Genomic DNA, 16,378 nt, shown 5'->3' on the forward strand with positions numbered 1-16,378 from the left:
ACAATCTTCCTTAACCCATCTCCAGGAAAAGGGGGTGTCAGTGTCTAATCCAATAGAGACACAGAAATCTTCTTGGGCGTCAACGTTTTCAACTGTAAAACATAATAGACAAATCATCAATTTAACAAATAATCATAAATTACGTACAAAACATCTCATTTGAAAATCAGAAGAAACATCAGAGATAACAACCAACAATCGGGAAAATGTCAAAAGTGTATAGACGATTGAATGCCTTAAAGCTGATCAGTACAATCATTTTGACGTTGCCAAAATCCCCTATTCACATCTATGGAATTAAATAAGCATTTACTGGGTGTTCGTCGTTTACCAACCACAGGGGTAAGTTATTTTTTATGTGCATATTGCTTAGGTTGAATGGGAGGTCTATACCATTTTCTTTCATCAATGTTATTAACGAGTTTATCTGTACATGAGTGGAGTTCTTCAAACTTATAATTTGTACACCGATGTTGTAGCGTACACTTCAATACAAATCCATTATAATTAATCTTGAGGAAAACAATTATACTTAAATAAAGAATATCAACATTTACCAGTAGAAAAAATCTAGCAATGTTATTGATACAAACATTGATTTTGTTCTTGACATGTGAAATTACAATAGATATATATATATCCCAATAAACATAATATATGTGCAGATATGATAAATCATTATTTTTCATTCTGTTGATACTGTTAACCTATACATCTTAATGGCACAATGTCATTTGGTCTTAAAGACTTGGTTTATTTTGCACACACAACTCTTTAAAAAATACTTTCTACGCTCAAGACCTTTCAAACCTTCATTTTTGTAATACAAGTTTACACGCTGTTGACTATTGCATACAGCATGTAATCCTATTTATGTCTATTGATTTTGTGATCTGTTGTATTACTGTTCTATTGATCTATATCTTACCTCTTTTTGATGCCCATTTTTTTTTTATTTAACTTTGAATGCAGACATCTAAAAAGTTATAATAAAGTATTTCTTAATTACTACTACTATGACACTAGAGCATTACTTTAATGACGAAAAAAAAACTTTGTATAATACATATACTTGATTATCTTGAAATGGTGTTATTACCTTTTCCAAATGGAGGGCTATCGAATGAAAATGAACCTCCGTCTACGACAAATTCAAAATTGCGATCCTCGTCAATATCATTTGCACCCGTCCATACACCATTGGCTGTAAAATAAATTGGGTTGTTATGCGTGATAAAGGAATATGGCACTATGAATAAAGTTTATTGTATACAAAGGCCTCGAACTACAAATTTGACATTTAAAATGTGTTATAATAGACTATCAGAAGACTTCATCAATGACAATTATATTAAAGGGGTACTATCTACAAAATCTATACATAAACAAAAAATAAGAAATACGATTTTTTTTTGTTAAATCATTAATGTGTAATATTGAAATGGTAGTTTGCCTCAGGAAACCAGTGTGGTTCAGTTTTATCAAATTAAGCTAATAAATAGTTATGATGAATTAATCACTCAATGGTTAATAGTTCCACCTCATTGAATCCGTATTCCACTTCACATTCCAATTTGCCTTATAGGGTCCTCATTTTTGCTGATTCAAACCGCCAAATCAACCCTGTCCAACCGTCCATATTAAGGAAGATGATTTCATAAATGTCTTTTTGAAAGTATATTTATCTCTGATAGCACTTTTTTTACCTATAATCTTACTTTAATTTCGCAATGAAAGAAAGATCATGTAGATCTAACTGATGCAACCGAACCTTTTCTGTTGAATTTCGCCGATTTTTTATTTGTATTTTATAGACATGTGACGCTTTAAGTCAAACGGAGATACAAATAGGAAAAAAATCTTCTTAGATATCATGATTTTGAATAGTCTTAAGCTTTACCTTGAAACATTACATTTACATTAGAATATTTTGATTTCGATCGATCCGGTTTCAATCTAAAATTTAACAGAATGTTTTTTTTTCAATGTAAGTTAAGCACACTTGGTGTCTGTCTATTTGACATCTTTCTACATATATATATATATACAACTCGTCTAAACATCAACCCAACAATGTTAGATCTGTAAATTTGCTTTCGTAAATTTTTGGTTCTTCCCTCGCCGGGATTCGAATCCATGCTACTGTGATATCGTGACACCAAATCGCCTGCACTGCAGCACTGTTACCTTTCCACGTCAGTTTTAATCTAGCGGCGTACTACAGTACATGATATATAAGGCATGAAGATGTTATTGTTACAGATCAGCTAAATTATCTATAGTAAAGGATCCACAGCCATGTATCACCATCATTGATGGCGATCCGATGGATACATCTGTTGTAGGGTTGTCACTGACTCAGACGTACTTATGTATATATATATATACATATAGAAGTATGGAACATATATATAGACTAAGTGTAATACGATTTATCTCCCTTTATATACTCAACAACAAGTATGACTTTACATACCTACCGTTACATCCTGAAGATTGTTATTTAAACATGAAAGTACTAGTGAATTTAAACTATTCATACCGGAAATGTTGGATTTATTAGTAATCTATATATATTTCTATACACAAAGAACGTTTATTATAGTGATCTTTATATATATATATATATATATATAAGAAAATTATTAAAAGATAATAACGGTTTCAATGCATCACTTTTTTACTAGTACTTTCACTGCTTCCGCAGATCTTCAGGTAATGTGACTTGTATATAAATAAAACAATTGATTGACGTTAACAATAGGATGACGTTAACAAATACAAGGGAGACTACTTATGTCATAATGTCATTTTAAGATTTTAAAATGTTATGTTAAAATTAGAATATCATTTATCATTTAATCCCGGGTTGAGAATGTTTATGAATAATTCTTCCTTCTTCCTCATATATATATATATATATATATGTAAGTGTCGATGCCTCTGCTGGTGGACTTTTGCCTCTGCTGGTGGACTTTAAGTCCCCGAGGGTATCACCAGCCAAGTAGCCAGTACTCCGGTATTTTTTATACTTTTTAGAACTTTTGGATTATAGCTCTTCATCTTTTATATAAGCTTTGGATTTTACATATTTTGGTCACGAGCTTCACTGAAGAGACATGTATTGTCGAAATGCTCCGGGTGCAGGAAAATTGGTACCGTTAATGTTATTATATATGATAATGACATTACATGTATTATAATGATTAAATCCCCAAAATAGAAGATACTGGGATGTTATGTAAATGAGTAGTTGCTTTTGTGTTTTATGAAATACGAGTAAATGTTATACTCATAACGTACGAAAGGTAAACTTATCTCTGACATCACTAGCTTCACTTTCGTCATTTGGCCTCCAAATGTATGCTCCGACTGTACTTGAACATATGGCCTGTGATGTTGCAACAAGACAAACGTTTTACTTATAATATAATACAACAATATAAACATTAAGCGAACGCATTTAAAAGAATCGAAAAGTCATTACATACGGTTTTTTTTTCAATTTTAGCAGATTTTATCAGGTCTTCGACGTGTGTAACATTTAGATTACATAATTACCTAATTTTGGCGTCGTGTATCTAGTTATGTAATGCACAACTAATATCAATAGAGAACATTTTCCAAATGATTTTATAGTGAGCTCAAGTGGTGTTGAGGGTTTGAGGAAGGGTTGGTCGCCCACTAACATGTTTGAATACGCAACATTATGTACATGCCCACCCAAAGTCAGGAGCCATCCGTGATTAAGCGATAATTATGTGTTGCTTTTAAAACATTGTGTGTTTCGTTCATCATTAGTACATAAATCAGGCCCTTTGTTTTCTCGTTCTTGTTTTACATTTTTATTTCGGGGCCTTTTTATATTTTACTACAACTGTATTAGGTTATGGCTTTACTGATGTCGAAGGCAGTAATGTGACCTAAAGCTTAAATTGTTCACTTCTTTGTCATTAAGTCTTTTGTGAAGAGCTGTCTCATTAGCAAGTATATACAACATCTTCTAATGTATATATAAATACATTTTTTAATACACTAGCACACATGTGCTTCATGGAATGGTTGAATATGAACAAGTTTCAATCAATTTTCCTTAGATATCAAGCATTACAAAAAATAATACTTACATAATGTTTAATTACTAACCTGTGCATCATTCCACGAGGAAACTTCAGTACTGTTGTAGAAACAATTGGGACTCACAGTTTGGTCATATAACAAATCATATCCTTCGGGGCATGGAACACATTGAGCTTTATATGTAAAAGAATGTGGATAAGATACTTAAATCAATAGCAATACGACAAAGTAAGAATAGTGACATAAGCAAATAAAGTTATGTAAAATGTACGGAATTGCAAATATGTGAGGTCGTAGTACTTCGTTAAAGCTATCAGAGTCTCTTATTAATGAGATGACGAGTTCCTGGTAGAAATAATCCATCAACTAACATTCTCATATACTAAACTATCACGTAATTCTAAGGAAGGATACTCTAATATTGTTATTTCATCTTTCTCAGTATTTATATAGTACAATGCTTATTATTTTTAGTATTATTATTTTTTTTTCAATTTTAAACATATTTTATTATTATCATGATTATAATCACCTGTTTCATCAACCATAAGTTTCAACGGGTAGCAGCGAAAGGGCCCAGATTTTAACAGTCTCATTTATAAAAGTTGGATTTGATACTTTTTTCATTAATCACAGAAGCTAAAGTTCAAAAGACGGTTGTAAAATTCTGTATCAAATTATTCTAAGTTTGTATGTTGCAATTGGAATTATTCATAAATTAGTTGTTGTTTTGTTTTGTGATTATGCTGTTATGATACTATACAAATATTACTTATTTTAATTTATCTTTTATCTATTGCAATATTGTTTCTTCACGTAAAAAACTTTTATTTGGGTTTCAAGAACGAGTTGTCCTGATAATAACGTATTTGTGCTAATAATCAGGTATAGCTAATAATACTGGTTATTTTGATAAAGTTAAGAGTAAAATAATCCTTGTATGTGCCTGTCCCAAGTCAGGAGCCTGCAATTCAGTGGTTGTCGTTTGTTTATGTGTTACATATTTGTTTTTCGTTCATTCTTTTTTTTACATAAATGAGGCCGTTAGTTTTCTCTTTTGAATTGTTTTACATTGTCTAAGCGGGGCCTTTTATAGCTGACTATGCGGTATGAGCTTTGCTATAGTTGTTAATGTTTGTGTCATTTTGATCTTTTGTGGATAGTTGTCTCATTGGCAATCATACCACAACTTCTTTTTTATACATGATTGTCATTAAGTCAATGGTTTTATTTTTATGTTTAGAAAAATAGTGGGGCTCTTCTATCAGTATATCCACAATAAGATACGTATGACATCTGTTGAACTATTCATAGTTGCTCTAATAAACAAGAGCACTTCTTATTCTACCATGAATACTTCCCATCAATCGGTTACAAAAACTAGAGGCTCTAAAGAGCCTGTGTCGCTCACCTTGGTCTATGTGCATATTAAACAAAGGACACAAATGGATTCATGACAAAATTGTATTTTGGTGATGGTGATGTGTTTGAAGTTCTTACTTTACTGAACGTTCTTGCTTCTTACAATTATATCTATAATGAACCTTGCCCATTAGTAACAGAGAAAAATATTTGGTAAAAATTTACATAAATTTACCGAATTAATGAAAATTGTTAAAAATTGACTATAAAGGGCAATAACTCCTTAAGGGGTCAATTGACCATTTAGGTCATGTTGACTTATTTGTAGATCTTACTTTGCTGAACATTATTGCTGTTTACAGTTTATCTTTATCTATAATAGTATTCAAGATAATAACCAAAAACGGCAAAATGTCTTTAAAAATTACCAATTGGAGTGCAGCAAGCCAACAACCGCTTGTCCAATTCATCTGAAAATTTCAGGGCAGATAGATATTGACCTGATAAACATTTTTATCCCATGTCAAATTTCCTCAAAATGCTTTGGTTTTTGAGTTATAAGCCAAAAACTGCATTTCACCCCTATGTTCTATTTTTAGCCGTGGCGGCCATCTTGGTTGGTTGACCGGGTCACGCCACACATTTTTTAAACTAGATACCCCAAAGATGATTGTGGCCAAGTTTGGATTAATTTGGCTCAGTAGTTTCAGAGAAGAAGATTTTTGTAAAAGATTACTTAGATTTATGAAAAAATGGTTAAAAATTGACTATAAAGGGCAATAACTCCTAAAGGGGTCAACTGACCATTTCGGTCATGTTGACTTATTTGTAAATCTAACTTTGCTGAACATTATTACTGTTTACAGTTTATCTCTATCTATAATAATATTCAAGATAATAACCAAAAACAGCAAAATTTCCTCCGGACGCCGGACGCCAAGTGATGAGAAAAGCTCACTTGGCCCTGTGGGCCAGGTGAGCTAAAAAAGCAAAACAAAAATGACATTTGGGTTTACTCTAAAAATAAGAATTTGCTGTTCAATATATTTTCTTTGTATATGAAATAGAAAGTCATTCTGTTGATATCAATGTAAGAATACTGTCATCTAAATATGATTTTTTTTATATCAACAATCTTTTATCTTTGAATATTTTGTTTTTGTTCTAAATACATACCCTTTCTGCCCTGGATGAGATCTGGACATTCTTTGCCTCCATTTACGGATGGTCTGGTTACAAATCTGAATCTGAATGATGAGCCAGTAGCATCTGGTGATGACCATATGCTCCAGTCACCAAAAATACATGGCAGAGGTACTGAAATTATAATAATCAAATTACTTAATATGGTTAAGAATTTGAAGAAAGTACTGATCTATTCAAGAAGGTAGTTTAATCAATATTACTGCAGTATTTTTCTAATTCATAAGTATGTTTAGGTTTTGTATTCCATGGTCCAACAATAAGTGGAAGTGGTACTGTTAAAAAGAGAGAGACATTGATTTTAGTTTGATAGTTTTAACTCCACTTCATTGCAGTATAAAGTAATTAGGTATAAGCATAATCTGAAAAAGACATATTTTAATTTATGAATTAAATTTGTAGATGTCTTTTTGATATTTGTGTCATTAGGTTGCTGTCTCATATTCACAACCTCCTTCCATTCATACACACAGTTTTGGTATAAAGAAACGGACATATTTATAATCAGGAGATGAAGATCCAATTTGTCTTTGACTAGTCAATCTCCTTTAAGAACTGATATTTGTTAAAGGTTTAGTAAGGTTAATCTAAATGATCAAGGCAAACAAAATGTGTCAATAATTGTATAAGTTTTAACTTTTATATCAGGTAGATATATAACATACCTTTATTGCCCTGGATAAGGTCTGGACATTCTGCTCCTCCGTTAATTGCTGGTCTGGTTACATATCTCCATCTGAATGAAGAGCCGGTAGCATCCGGTGCGGACCATTCATTCCAGTGACTGACAAAACATGGCAGTGGTACTGAAAATAATTTTACACCAGTTACACTATAAGATGATAATATGTATATTTTTGTTTAAAAAAGACTAAAAACATAGGTTGATTACGAATCCATAAGGTGATATGCCTTGCTCACGCTATCACATTACAATTTCCTGTGAAACCTAAAATCATGATCAAAACCCTAATCTTGCGAAAATATGAAAGAGATCAAAACATCAAGATGAACATGTATACCAAGTTTAGTGTTGATTTGACCACAACTTCATGATAAACTAACTTGAACCAAAACCTTAATAAGATACCAGACAGACGAAGGATCTGACACAAACATATGAAAACATATTCCTCCCCCATTTAATGTAGAATGGTCATAAATATGTACTGAATTTTCTGTGAATTTGTATGTTCAGTTATTACTGACTAATTTCTTATGTGACAGGATAATTATGTTGAGTGTCACTAAGAAAGATGTAAAAATCTTTTTGTCTGATATAATGATATAAATATCCTCTCCATACATAGCATCTGCATGAACTAATCAATATGTTTCCATACCTTTGTCAAGTTGGATGAGATCTTCACATTCTTTGCCGCCATTCAAAGCAGGTCTGGTCATGAATCTTACTCTGTATCTGGATCCAGATGCATCAGGTGCACTCCAGTCAGTCCAGTCAGACATGATACATGGAAGTGGTACTGAAATACAACTAGAGGCTCTAAAGAGCCTGTGTCGCTCACCTTGGTATATGTGAATTAAACAAAGGAAGCAGACAGTTCATGACAAAATTGTGTTTAGGTGATTTTGATGTGTTTGTACATCTTACTTTACTAAACATTCTTGCTGCTTACAATCATCTCTATCTATAATGAACTTGTCCGTGTAGTTTCAGTGGAAAATGTTAGTAAAAATTCACAAATTTTACGAAAATTGTTAAAAATTGATTATAAAAACGATAACTTCATAGGGGGTCAATTGACCATTTTGGTCATTTTGACCTATTTTTTAGTCTTAAATTGCTGTATATTATTGCTGTTTACAGTTTATCTCTATCTATAATAATATTCAAGATAATAACCCAAAACAGCAAAATTTCCTTAAAATTACCAATTTAGGGGCAGCAACCTTACAACCAGTTGACCCATTCATCTTAACATTTCAGGGCAGATAGATTTTGACCAGATAAACAATTTTGCCCCTTGTCAGATTTGCTCTAAATGCTTTGGTTTTTGAGATATAAGCCAAAACTGCATTTTACCCCTATGTTCTATGTTTAGCCATGGCGGCCATCTTGGTTGGTTGGCCGGGTAAAAAAACACAAATTTTAAACTAGATACATCAATGTTGATTGTTGCTAATTTTGGTTTAATTTGGCCCAGTAGTTTCAGAGGAGAAGATTTTTGTAAAAGATATGGAAATTTACGAAAAAAGGTTAAAAATTGACTATTTAGGGCAATAACTCCTAAAGGGGTCAACTGACCAATTTGGTCATGTTGACATATTTGTAAATCTTACTTTGCTGAACATTATTGCTGTTTACAGTTTATCTCCATCTATAATAATATTCAAGATAATGACCAAAAACAGTAAAATTTCCTTAAAATTACCAATTCAGGGGCAGCAACCCAACAACGGGCCAGGTGAGCTAAAAAAGGGGTATCAGAGGAACACTAGTCGAAACGCGCTCTTCAATTTCGTACTTTCATTTTTATTTGGCCTTTTAACTCATTTGAATCAAGCATCAATGTTGTATCTTTTGTAGACGAAACTCGCGTCTGATGCAAATACAAAATTTCAATCCAAGTATATACGATGAGTTTATTCACAACCACCATTTGCAAACCTTTTATGAAGTTTGGTCCTCAATGCTCTGCGCCTTCGTACCGTATTTGACCTTTTAATTAATTCATTTTTAAGTGTTACTATTGAGTCTTTTTTTTTTTAGACAAAACGCTTGTGCAAAAACGAAATTTCAATTCTGGTTCCTACGTTTAAAGGTAAAAAGTATGCACATTATGTACAGCGGAAGAAATTTCTATCGCATATTCATACACTATATTAATCATGTTAATAGAAGTGTTGAAACGTGTTTTTGTCGACCAGTTCAATAACTTTTTTCTAATTAAAAAACAAACAACCAAAAAAAAATAACTTTCTTTTCAAAACAGACATAAATTTCGGTTATTCATATGATTAGAATATCGTAATCACACAGTTATTTAAATATGCATACAGCCCTACACATATTACAAATTATAAATACCAGAAGGTCCTGTAGGACCAGTATCTCCTTTTGGACCAATGGGTCCAGGTGGACCTTTTGATCCAGATTCCCCTCTAAGTCCAGTGTTTCCTTGATCTCCTGTGTCCCCAGAATCTCCCTTTGGTCCCTCTGGTCCAGTGTGTCCAATTTCCCCTGTTGGACCAGACGGTCCTGGAGGACCGGATAGACCAGATGGACCAGTTTGGCCAGGGAGTCCAGAGTTTCCAGGAGGTCCTTGTTCTCCTTGTACACCATTTGAACCATTAGCACCAGGTGGTCCATCGGCTCCGTCTATTCCGGGGTCACCACTGTGTCCAATAGGTCCAATTGATCCAGATGGTCCAGCAGGTCCTATTATTCCGGTGTTACCCCTCTCCCCAGGATCGCCCATCTGACCTTCTGGTCCGGTAGACCCAGTGAACCCTCGAAGTCCAGCACGTCCTGTTTTACCAGGGTCTCCTTTATATCCTTTTTCCCCAGGAGTTCCAGCTTGACCAGGATATCCTCTTATTCCTAGAAAATATCAAACATGAGTACAGTACGTTTCTATGATAACAAAATATCGGTTGATTGGTTCAATTTTTTGAAAATATATCATGCAGCATTAAAAATTAGGTAGATGAAAAATAATGTGTAATTTACCATTGAAGGATTGAGTAAGTTGAAATTTCATGCTATTTTAGTTTGCAACAAATATAACTTTAAATTTGAATTTTCATGGATGTACTAGTACTATTCGTGGTGTTGCATCAATTCCTACAGAAAATTTGCACATTCGTTAGACACTGGACATCATCATAATGATGTGATAATAAATCTACAATACGTCTTACCTTGTGCACCTTGTTTCCCAGGAGGCCCAGGTACTCCTATTTCTGTAAACGAGCAATTCAAATTGGGTTTCTTCAATGTACTATTGTTAATTGACATGATCATATTAAATGTTTTGAAATTTGTAACTTCCTGGATATCATGTATATGTCGCTTCATTCCATTCGTTTCATGTGTTTAATGTGTTTGAAGTTTTAATTTTGCTATTCGATTCGAAAATTTCTGGTCGTTTTTTCTTAAATTGTCCTCGGTGGTCGGTACGTTGGTGATTTAACTTTTTTCATATTATCAGTGTTGATTTAGATCTCAAAATTCAAATAGAAAAATCCCAAAAGATTTTGTTTAGGCCTATATAACTTTCAAATAAAGGTAAGAAAAAATGCATAGATATGCTTATATTTCAATCTGAGAGTGCTTCATCGTCTTGGCATTGTATTACCTTTAGCTACAAAATAATCACCGTGTAGACAGTCTTCATGAATTCATGGCTGAAGCATCTAATGTATTATGGTTAACGTTGTACATTTTGTTCACACATCGTTGTCAAAATAATGGAATTTATGCGACTGTCATGCAAGTGAGAGGTTTAGATAGCTATAAAACCATGGTTATTCCGCCATTTTCTGCATAGGACAATGACTGTACCAATTCAGGAATACGACAGCTGTTTTCCATTTTGGTTTGTGTGTTTGAGCTTTTGATTTTGCCATTTCATCAGGCACTTTCCGTTATGATTTTTTTTCGGGATTTTAGTATTTTAGTGATGTCACCTTTTCCCTATATCCTTACAATGAAAAAATCTCCACACCATTAGTAGGCTTGTTTTTTGAAATACTAAGGCTTTTCTTCCTCAGGAATAGATTATCTTATCTGTTTTAGGCAAAGCTTTTTGGAATTTTTAGTCCTCAATGCTTTTTAACTTCGTAATTTAGTTGATATTAAACCGTTTTTGATTCGAGCGTGACTGATGAGTCTTTTGTAGATGAAACGCACGTTGGACGTAAGCGTAAAATTTCAGTCTTGGTATATATGATGAGTTTATTTCTAATAGTTCAAGGCGATCATTAGATTTAAAAACGGTGAATTAGTTGAAGTTGTAATATTGTATGTACTATGAAAACTACAGAGGTGTTATAACTCACCTATTACTTCATAAGGTTCATCTGTAAGAAGTAAACAATTTAGCTATTCATTTTTATGAAACAAGAACCACTTATGAATCACATCAACAAACAAGAACCACTGACCAACAGATGCAAACTTATGTAGCGGGTTTAAACGTATTAACAGTCGCCAACCTTCATCCTAACATTGAGTTGTAATATAATATTACAATATAGAAAAGACACATTGTAAAATATCACTTGAAATATTTATTTGTCATCGCAATCGCAGTCCTCTTTATACTTTTGTCTATTTGATTTCAATGTTACTAAATTGAACAGACATACCGAATTAGACTTATCATTTTATCACTTTGTAGTTTTAAGAGCAATACGACGGATGTTACATTTGATATGCTTACCCTTCCAGATCAGCTTAGATCAACCCAGTTTTGGCGGGGGTTCGTGTTGAACGTTTAGCTTTCTATATTATGTTTTCACTACTTTTGATTGTCTATCTTTTTCTCTGTGACATTGTCAGTTTATTTTTATGAATTTTGAGTTTGAATTGCCTTTGATATATTTCGCCTATTCTTATTTTTTTTATATATATATATTCTATAACGAGAGCCTTAAATTGGGGGACGTTTATTGATACACTTATCTTGATTTACCTTCTAATAGGTATGTCCAATAGTTTATGGTCCATCGAGATTAAAGGCGTTAATGTTTGACTGTCTTTGGTAACTCAGAATAAATTGGAATTAGACAATCAGTTTAGCTTGCAACATGTCAACTACAGTCGCTCTAGATGTGCAAGAAGCATGGCGTGTTGGCTACACATGTTTGCATAATATACAATCAAACAGACGCCCAGCTTTAGCAAAGTTTTAATTGGCATTCGGGAGATACTCAAAAGTCACCATACCTATATTTGAATGGGTTGAATAACATGAATGCTAAAAAATGACGTGTGGTTGTGTATCTGTTTATTGCTCCCTAAGCGTGCAATTAAGTTGCATTTTGTTATAACATGAACAAAAATATATTTACCTTTGTTCTGTTCTTGTCCAAGATCGACATAAACATAGTCTGCGTTGTCGTTATTGTATCTTTTTACACGCTCTACATCCTGTGTAGAATATAAAAAAAAAAGTAAAAACACAAAAACACAAAAACACTGAACTCCGAGGAAAACTTAAAAATCAAAATCAAAAGGCAAAAGGCAAAATCAGAAGTCCAAACACATCCAACGAATGGACAACAACTGTCCTATTCCTGACTTGTTACAGCCATTTTCTTATGTAGAAAATAGTGGATTGAACCTGGTTTTAAAGCTAGCTAAACCTCTCACTTGTATGACAGTCGCGTCAAATTCCATTACATTGTCAACGATGTATGAACAAAACAAACATACGCAAAAGAATATAATAGAACTTTATAAGCATACAAAAGTGATTTTTCCAAAGATACTATCAGAGGCTTATTCTAAATTCAGCGCTTCAAAATATAGCTGATTATAAGTTTTTTGCCTGTTGGTACTAAACATGAAAAAGTATGTCACGTCAGTGTTTGATTTATAATTGTTTATGACGTTAGAAATCTTGGCATGTAAGCAGAAGACAGTGAAGAGTTTTAGTTTGTATATTTGTTCGCAGTAATACCGAAAGTTCATTATCTAAGCGCTTCGGACACATGAAATATATAGCATGTTGTTTTCACCTTGTTTATTATTTGCTTTCCGAGGAAAACATACCTAAAAAAATATAAGGAATTAAAGGTCCTTAATGCTCTTTAATTTTGAATTTTCTGCACCTTTTTTATTTTTATTCGACTATCTCTGATAAGTTGTTGTTAGACGAAACGTGCGACTGCTGTACAGAAGTTTAAGCCTGATATCTTTCCTGGGCTTGAGTTAAATGATAAGTTTAGTTAACAATGTTAAATTCAGAATGCATCAAGTGTTTTGCTTAAATAACCTCTAATTGAGTAAAATCGTATTTAAGAGTTAAGGAATCGCTGGACAAGATACTTTGTATGCTGAGACACAATATTTAATAAGAATGGATCATACCTCATCCTTATCTTGTTGTTCTGTAAGTTTGCCTGTAACAATTAAAATAAAATGAATATGCATATTATCTACAAAAGTATTTTAAATACTTACACTAGTTTCCGGAAGCTAGAGACGCTTACTACGATAATCATGTGTAAGCCCGCGCACTACATGTCATTGTAACAATCTTCCTCATGTATACGTTGTCATAGAATATAACATTTGATCAACTTTAATTTATTTCATATATTGGACTTTATAATTCAAATTAGACGCAAATAACTTCTGAGTTTAAAACAAGTATATACGATTAAATCTATCCAAATGTTAAAAATTTCAATTGAGACATATTTGCAATAACACGCTTTAACAATTAATGAAAAATGGCGAAGTAAATGGAATTATAACTTGAAAATTTAATTTTGATAGCTTTTTTTTTGTAAGACGTGACAAAAATGTTGTTATTGAAACTTTTAAATAGTTAAGGGGGTTCGGAGGTCTAAATCATTTATATAGGCTATATAGTTAATAGAAAAATAAAATTCAAAAAATGGGGTCACAGTTCATTTGCGCTCACAATATGCTTCAAAAGAAGCATACATTTTTGTAAAGGTTTTTTTTTCCCCTATTAAACTAATAGGAGAAATAAAGGTAATATCGAAATAAAAAAAGAACATTATTACAGAAATCGCTCAAATTTTACAATGATTTAGTTGAAGTACAGCACATATGGAATTTATATTACAAAATATAGGTCACCGATGAGTTAAAAAGATATTTCAATTTAAAAGCCAAAGATTGGCATTTTTCCACCAAAGGGAGATAATTTGGAACTTTTTCAATGATGTACACATTTTAAAAGTCATCTTGGGCCAACACGAATTGATTGATTTGAATAATTTTTGTAGCATATGATAAAGAAACAAATACAAATGGTAATATGAAAAACAAATGTTTATTATTTTTCTGAAATTGTTATACCCTCGAGCCTCCTTAAATTGATTAATGTTTCTTCGACTATTAATCTGACAAAATCAAGTAAAAAAAAATATCTAAGGAACGTATTAATAGATATAGAAAGATGTGGCATGAGTTGGCACTCATACCACATCTTCCTATACGACAATTCTCTACTTAAATAACAATTTATAAAAGTAAATTATAGGTGAAGGTATTATTTGATCACTGTTGATCATTTGATACAGATATTAATCAAGTTTGAAATCCGAGTTTTATATATAACAAACGACAAAAAACAATATAGGGATAATTGCATTCCATAATCTATAAAAAAATAAAATAAAGGGATGACAGATACCAGAGGGACAGTCAAACTCATAAATCGAAAATAAACTGACAACGCCATGGCTAAAACTGAAAAGGACAAACATACAAACACTAGTACAGATGACACAATATATAAAACTAAAGAATAAACAACACAAAAGTACGGTTACATCAAGGCAAGACAAGAAAATTAATGACGACCAAAAACAAAAACACCCCTCTCCTTCCCCGATAAAAAACTTCAAAAAGACTGAGAAGCACAAACTCAACGTTGACATATGATAATATGTTATAAGAAGTGATATTGTTTACAGTTAGAACTTACCGAGTATCCTTTGCGTAGATTTAGCACCAACCTGAAGAGCAACAAGAGCTGCTAGGCAAAACCATAAACACATGTATATTGACATCTTTTTGTATAATTGCATCCTTTGTAGAATACTTCCAGAGTGATCCGTTTAAATACTTCTTCTAAGCAATAAAATTCTTTTGTCAACCAATTGATCCTTTTGAAAATATCACTTTTAAGTTTTAAGCAACATGCTTCTCTTTGATTATTTATTAAGAATACATTTTTTCAACATATCTTTGATTTTAAAGTATTCAATAATTTTTTAAAGAGCATGTAAACATATCATGTCATAGTACCCGAATTGTACCGATGAGTACTCCAAATTCTTTTGTTAACAAATTTATCCTTTTGAAAAGCAATCACTTTTAAGTTTTTTAGCGACATGCTTCTCTTTGATTATACATTAAAGATCATAGAATGAATTCGCTTTGATATAAGATGTGTCACGGTACTTTTCCATGCCAAATTTTATGTACATGTATTTAGTTTTGATGTTATATTTTCTATTCTCATCGGATTTTGTCAAATGTCTTAATTGTTGTAGTTGTAAATCTTTTTTTCCAGTTGTTTACGTGTGATATGGTAAAGATAAGTAATCATCCAGTTCATTTATTATGTTTGAGTTTCGATTAACGAAATTCATACATGTTATAGGGTATATTTGGTTTAGAGTTTGATTCAGAAGAAACACCGACATAGCTAGATAGTATAATTAATTAATATCTAATAAGTACCACATTTCGATATTATAAGTATTGTTATCTTCATAGTAATTACTAAATGATGTATCAGTCTTGCAAATCTTATCTGAATTATATCCTAATTCTATCTTATGTTTGGACAAAGTTTTTAGAAATTCAAATGTGACGTCAAAAAGTGTGTTGATGACTTATGCTAACTCGGATGATGTGTTAGTTTAAGGTGTTTTATGTAATGAATCCGTTTTTATTCTGTAGTTAGTTCACCACTTCGATTGTATCATGTATACCTATTATATAGTCATTTTATAGAATTTAATGCTTGCAAAAGCAAGAATTAATCTAAATAATAAGGAT

General features: G+C 32.2%; 1 protein-coding gene across 1 annotated transcript; it reads right to left on the minus strand.

The window, feature by feature from the left end:
• Positions 1-9,677: 9,677 nt before the first annotated feature.
• LOC134727928 (collagen alpha-1(II) chain-like) lies at positions 9,678-15,381 on the minus strand. Its single transcript, XM_063592325.1, has 6 exons — positions 15,297-15,381; positions 13,703-13,734; positions 12,682-12,760; positions 11,668-11,688; positions 10,528-10,569; positions 9,678-10,207 (listed from the first exon to the last, which is right to left on the minus strand). Exons 1-6 carry the CDS (start codon positions 15,379-15,381, stop codon positions 9,678-9,680), a joined length of 789 nt encoding a protein of 262 aa, XP_063448395.1.
• Between the last annotated feature and the right edge of the window lie 997 nt (positions 15,382-16,378).

Source organism: Mytilus trossulus, chromosome 8 (genome assembly GCF_036588685.1).
Source record: "Mytilus trossulus isolate FHL-02 chromosome 8, PNRI_Mtr1.1.1.hap1, whole genome shotgun sequence".
NCBI lineage: Eukaryota > Metazoa > Mollusca > Bivalvia > Mytilida > Mytilidae > Mytilus > Mytilus trossulus.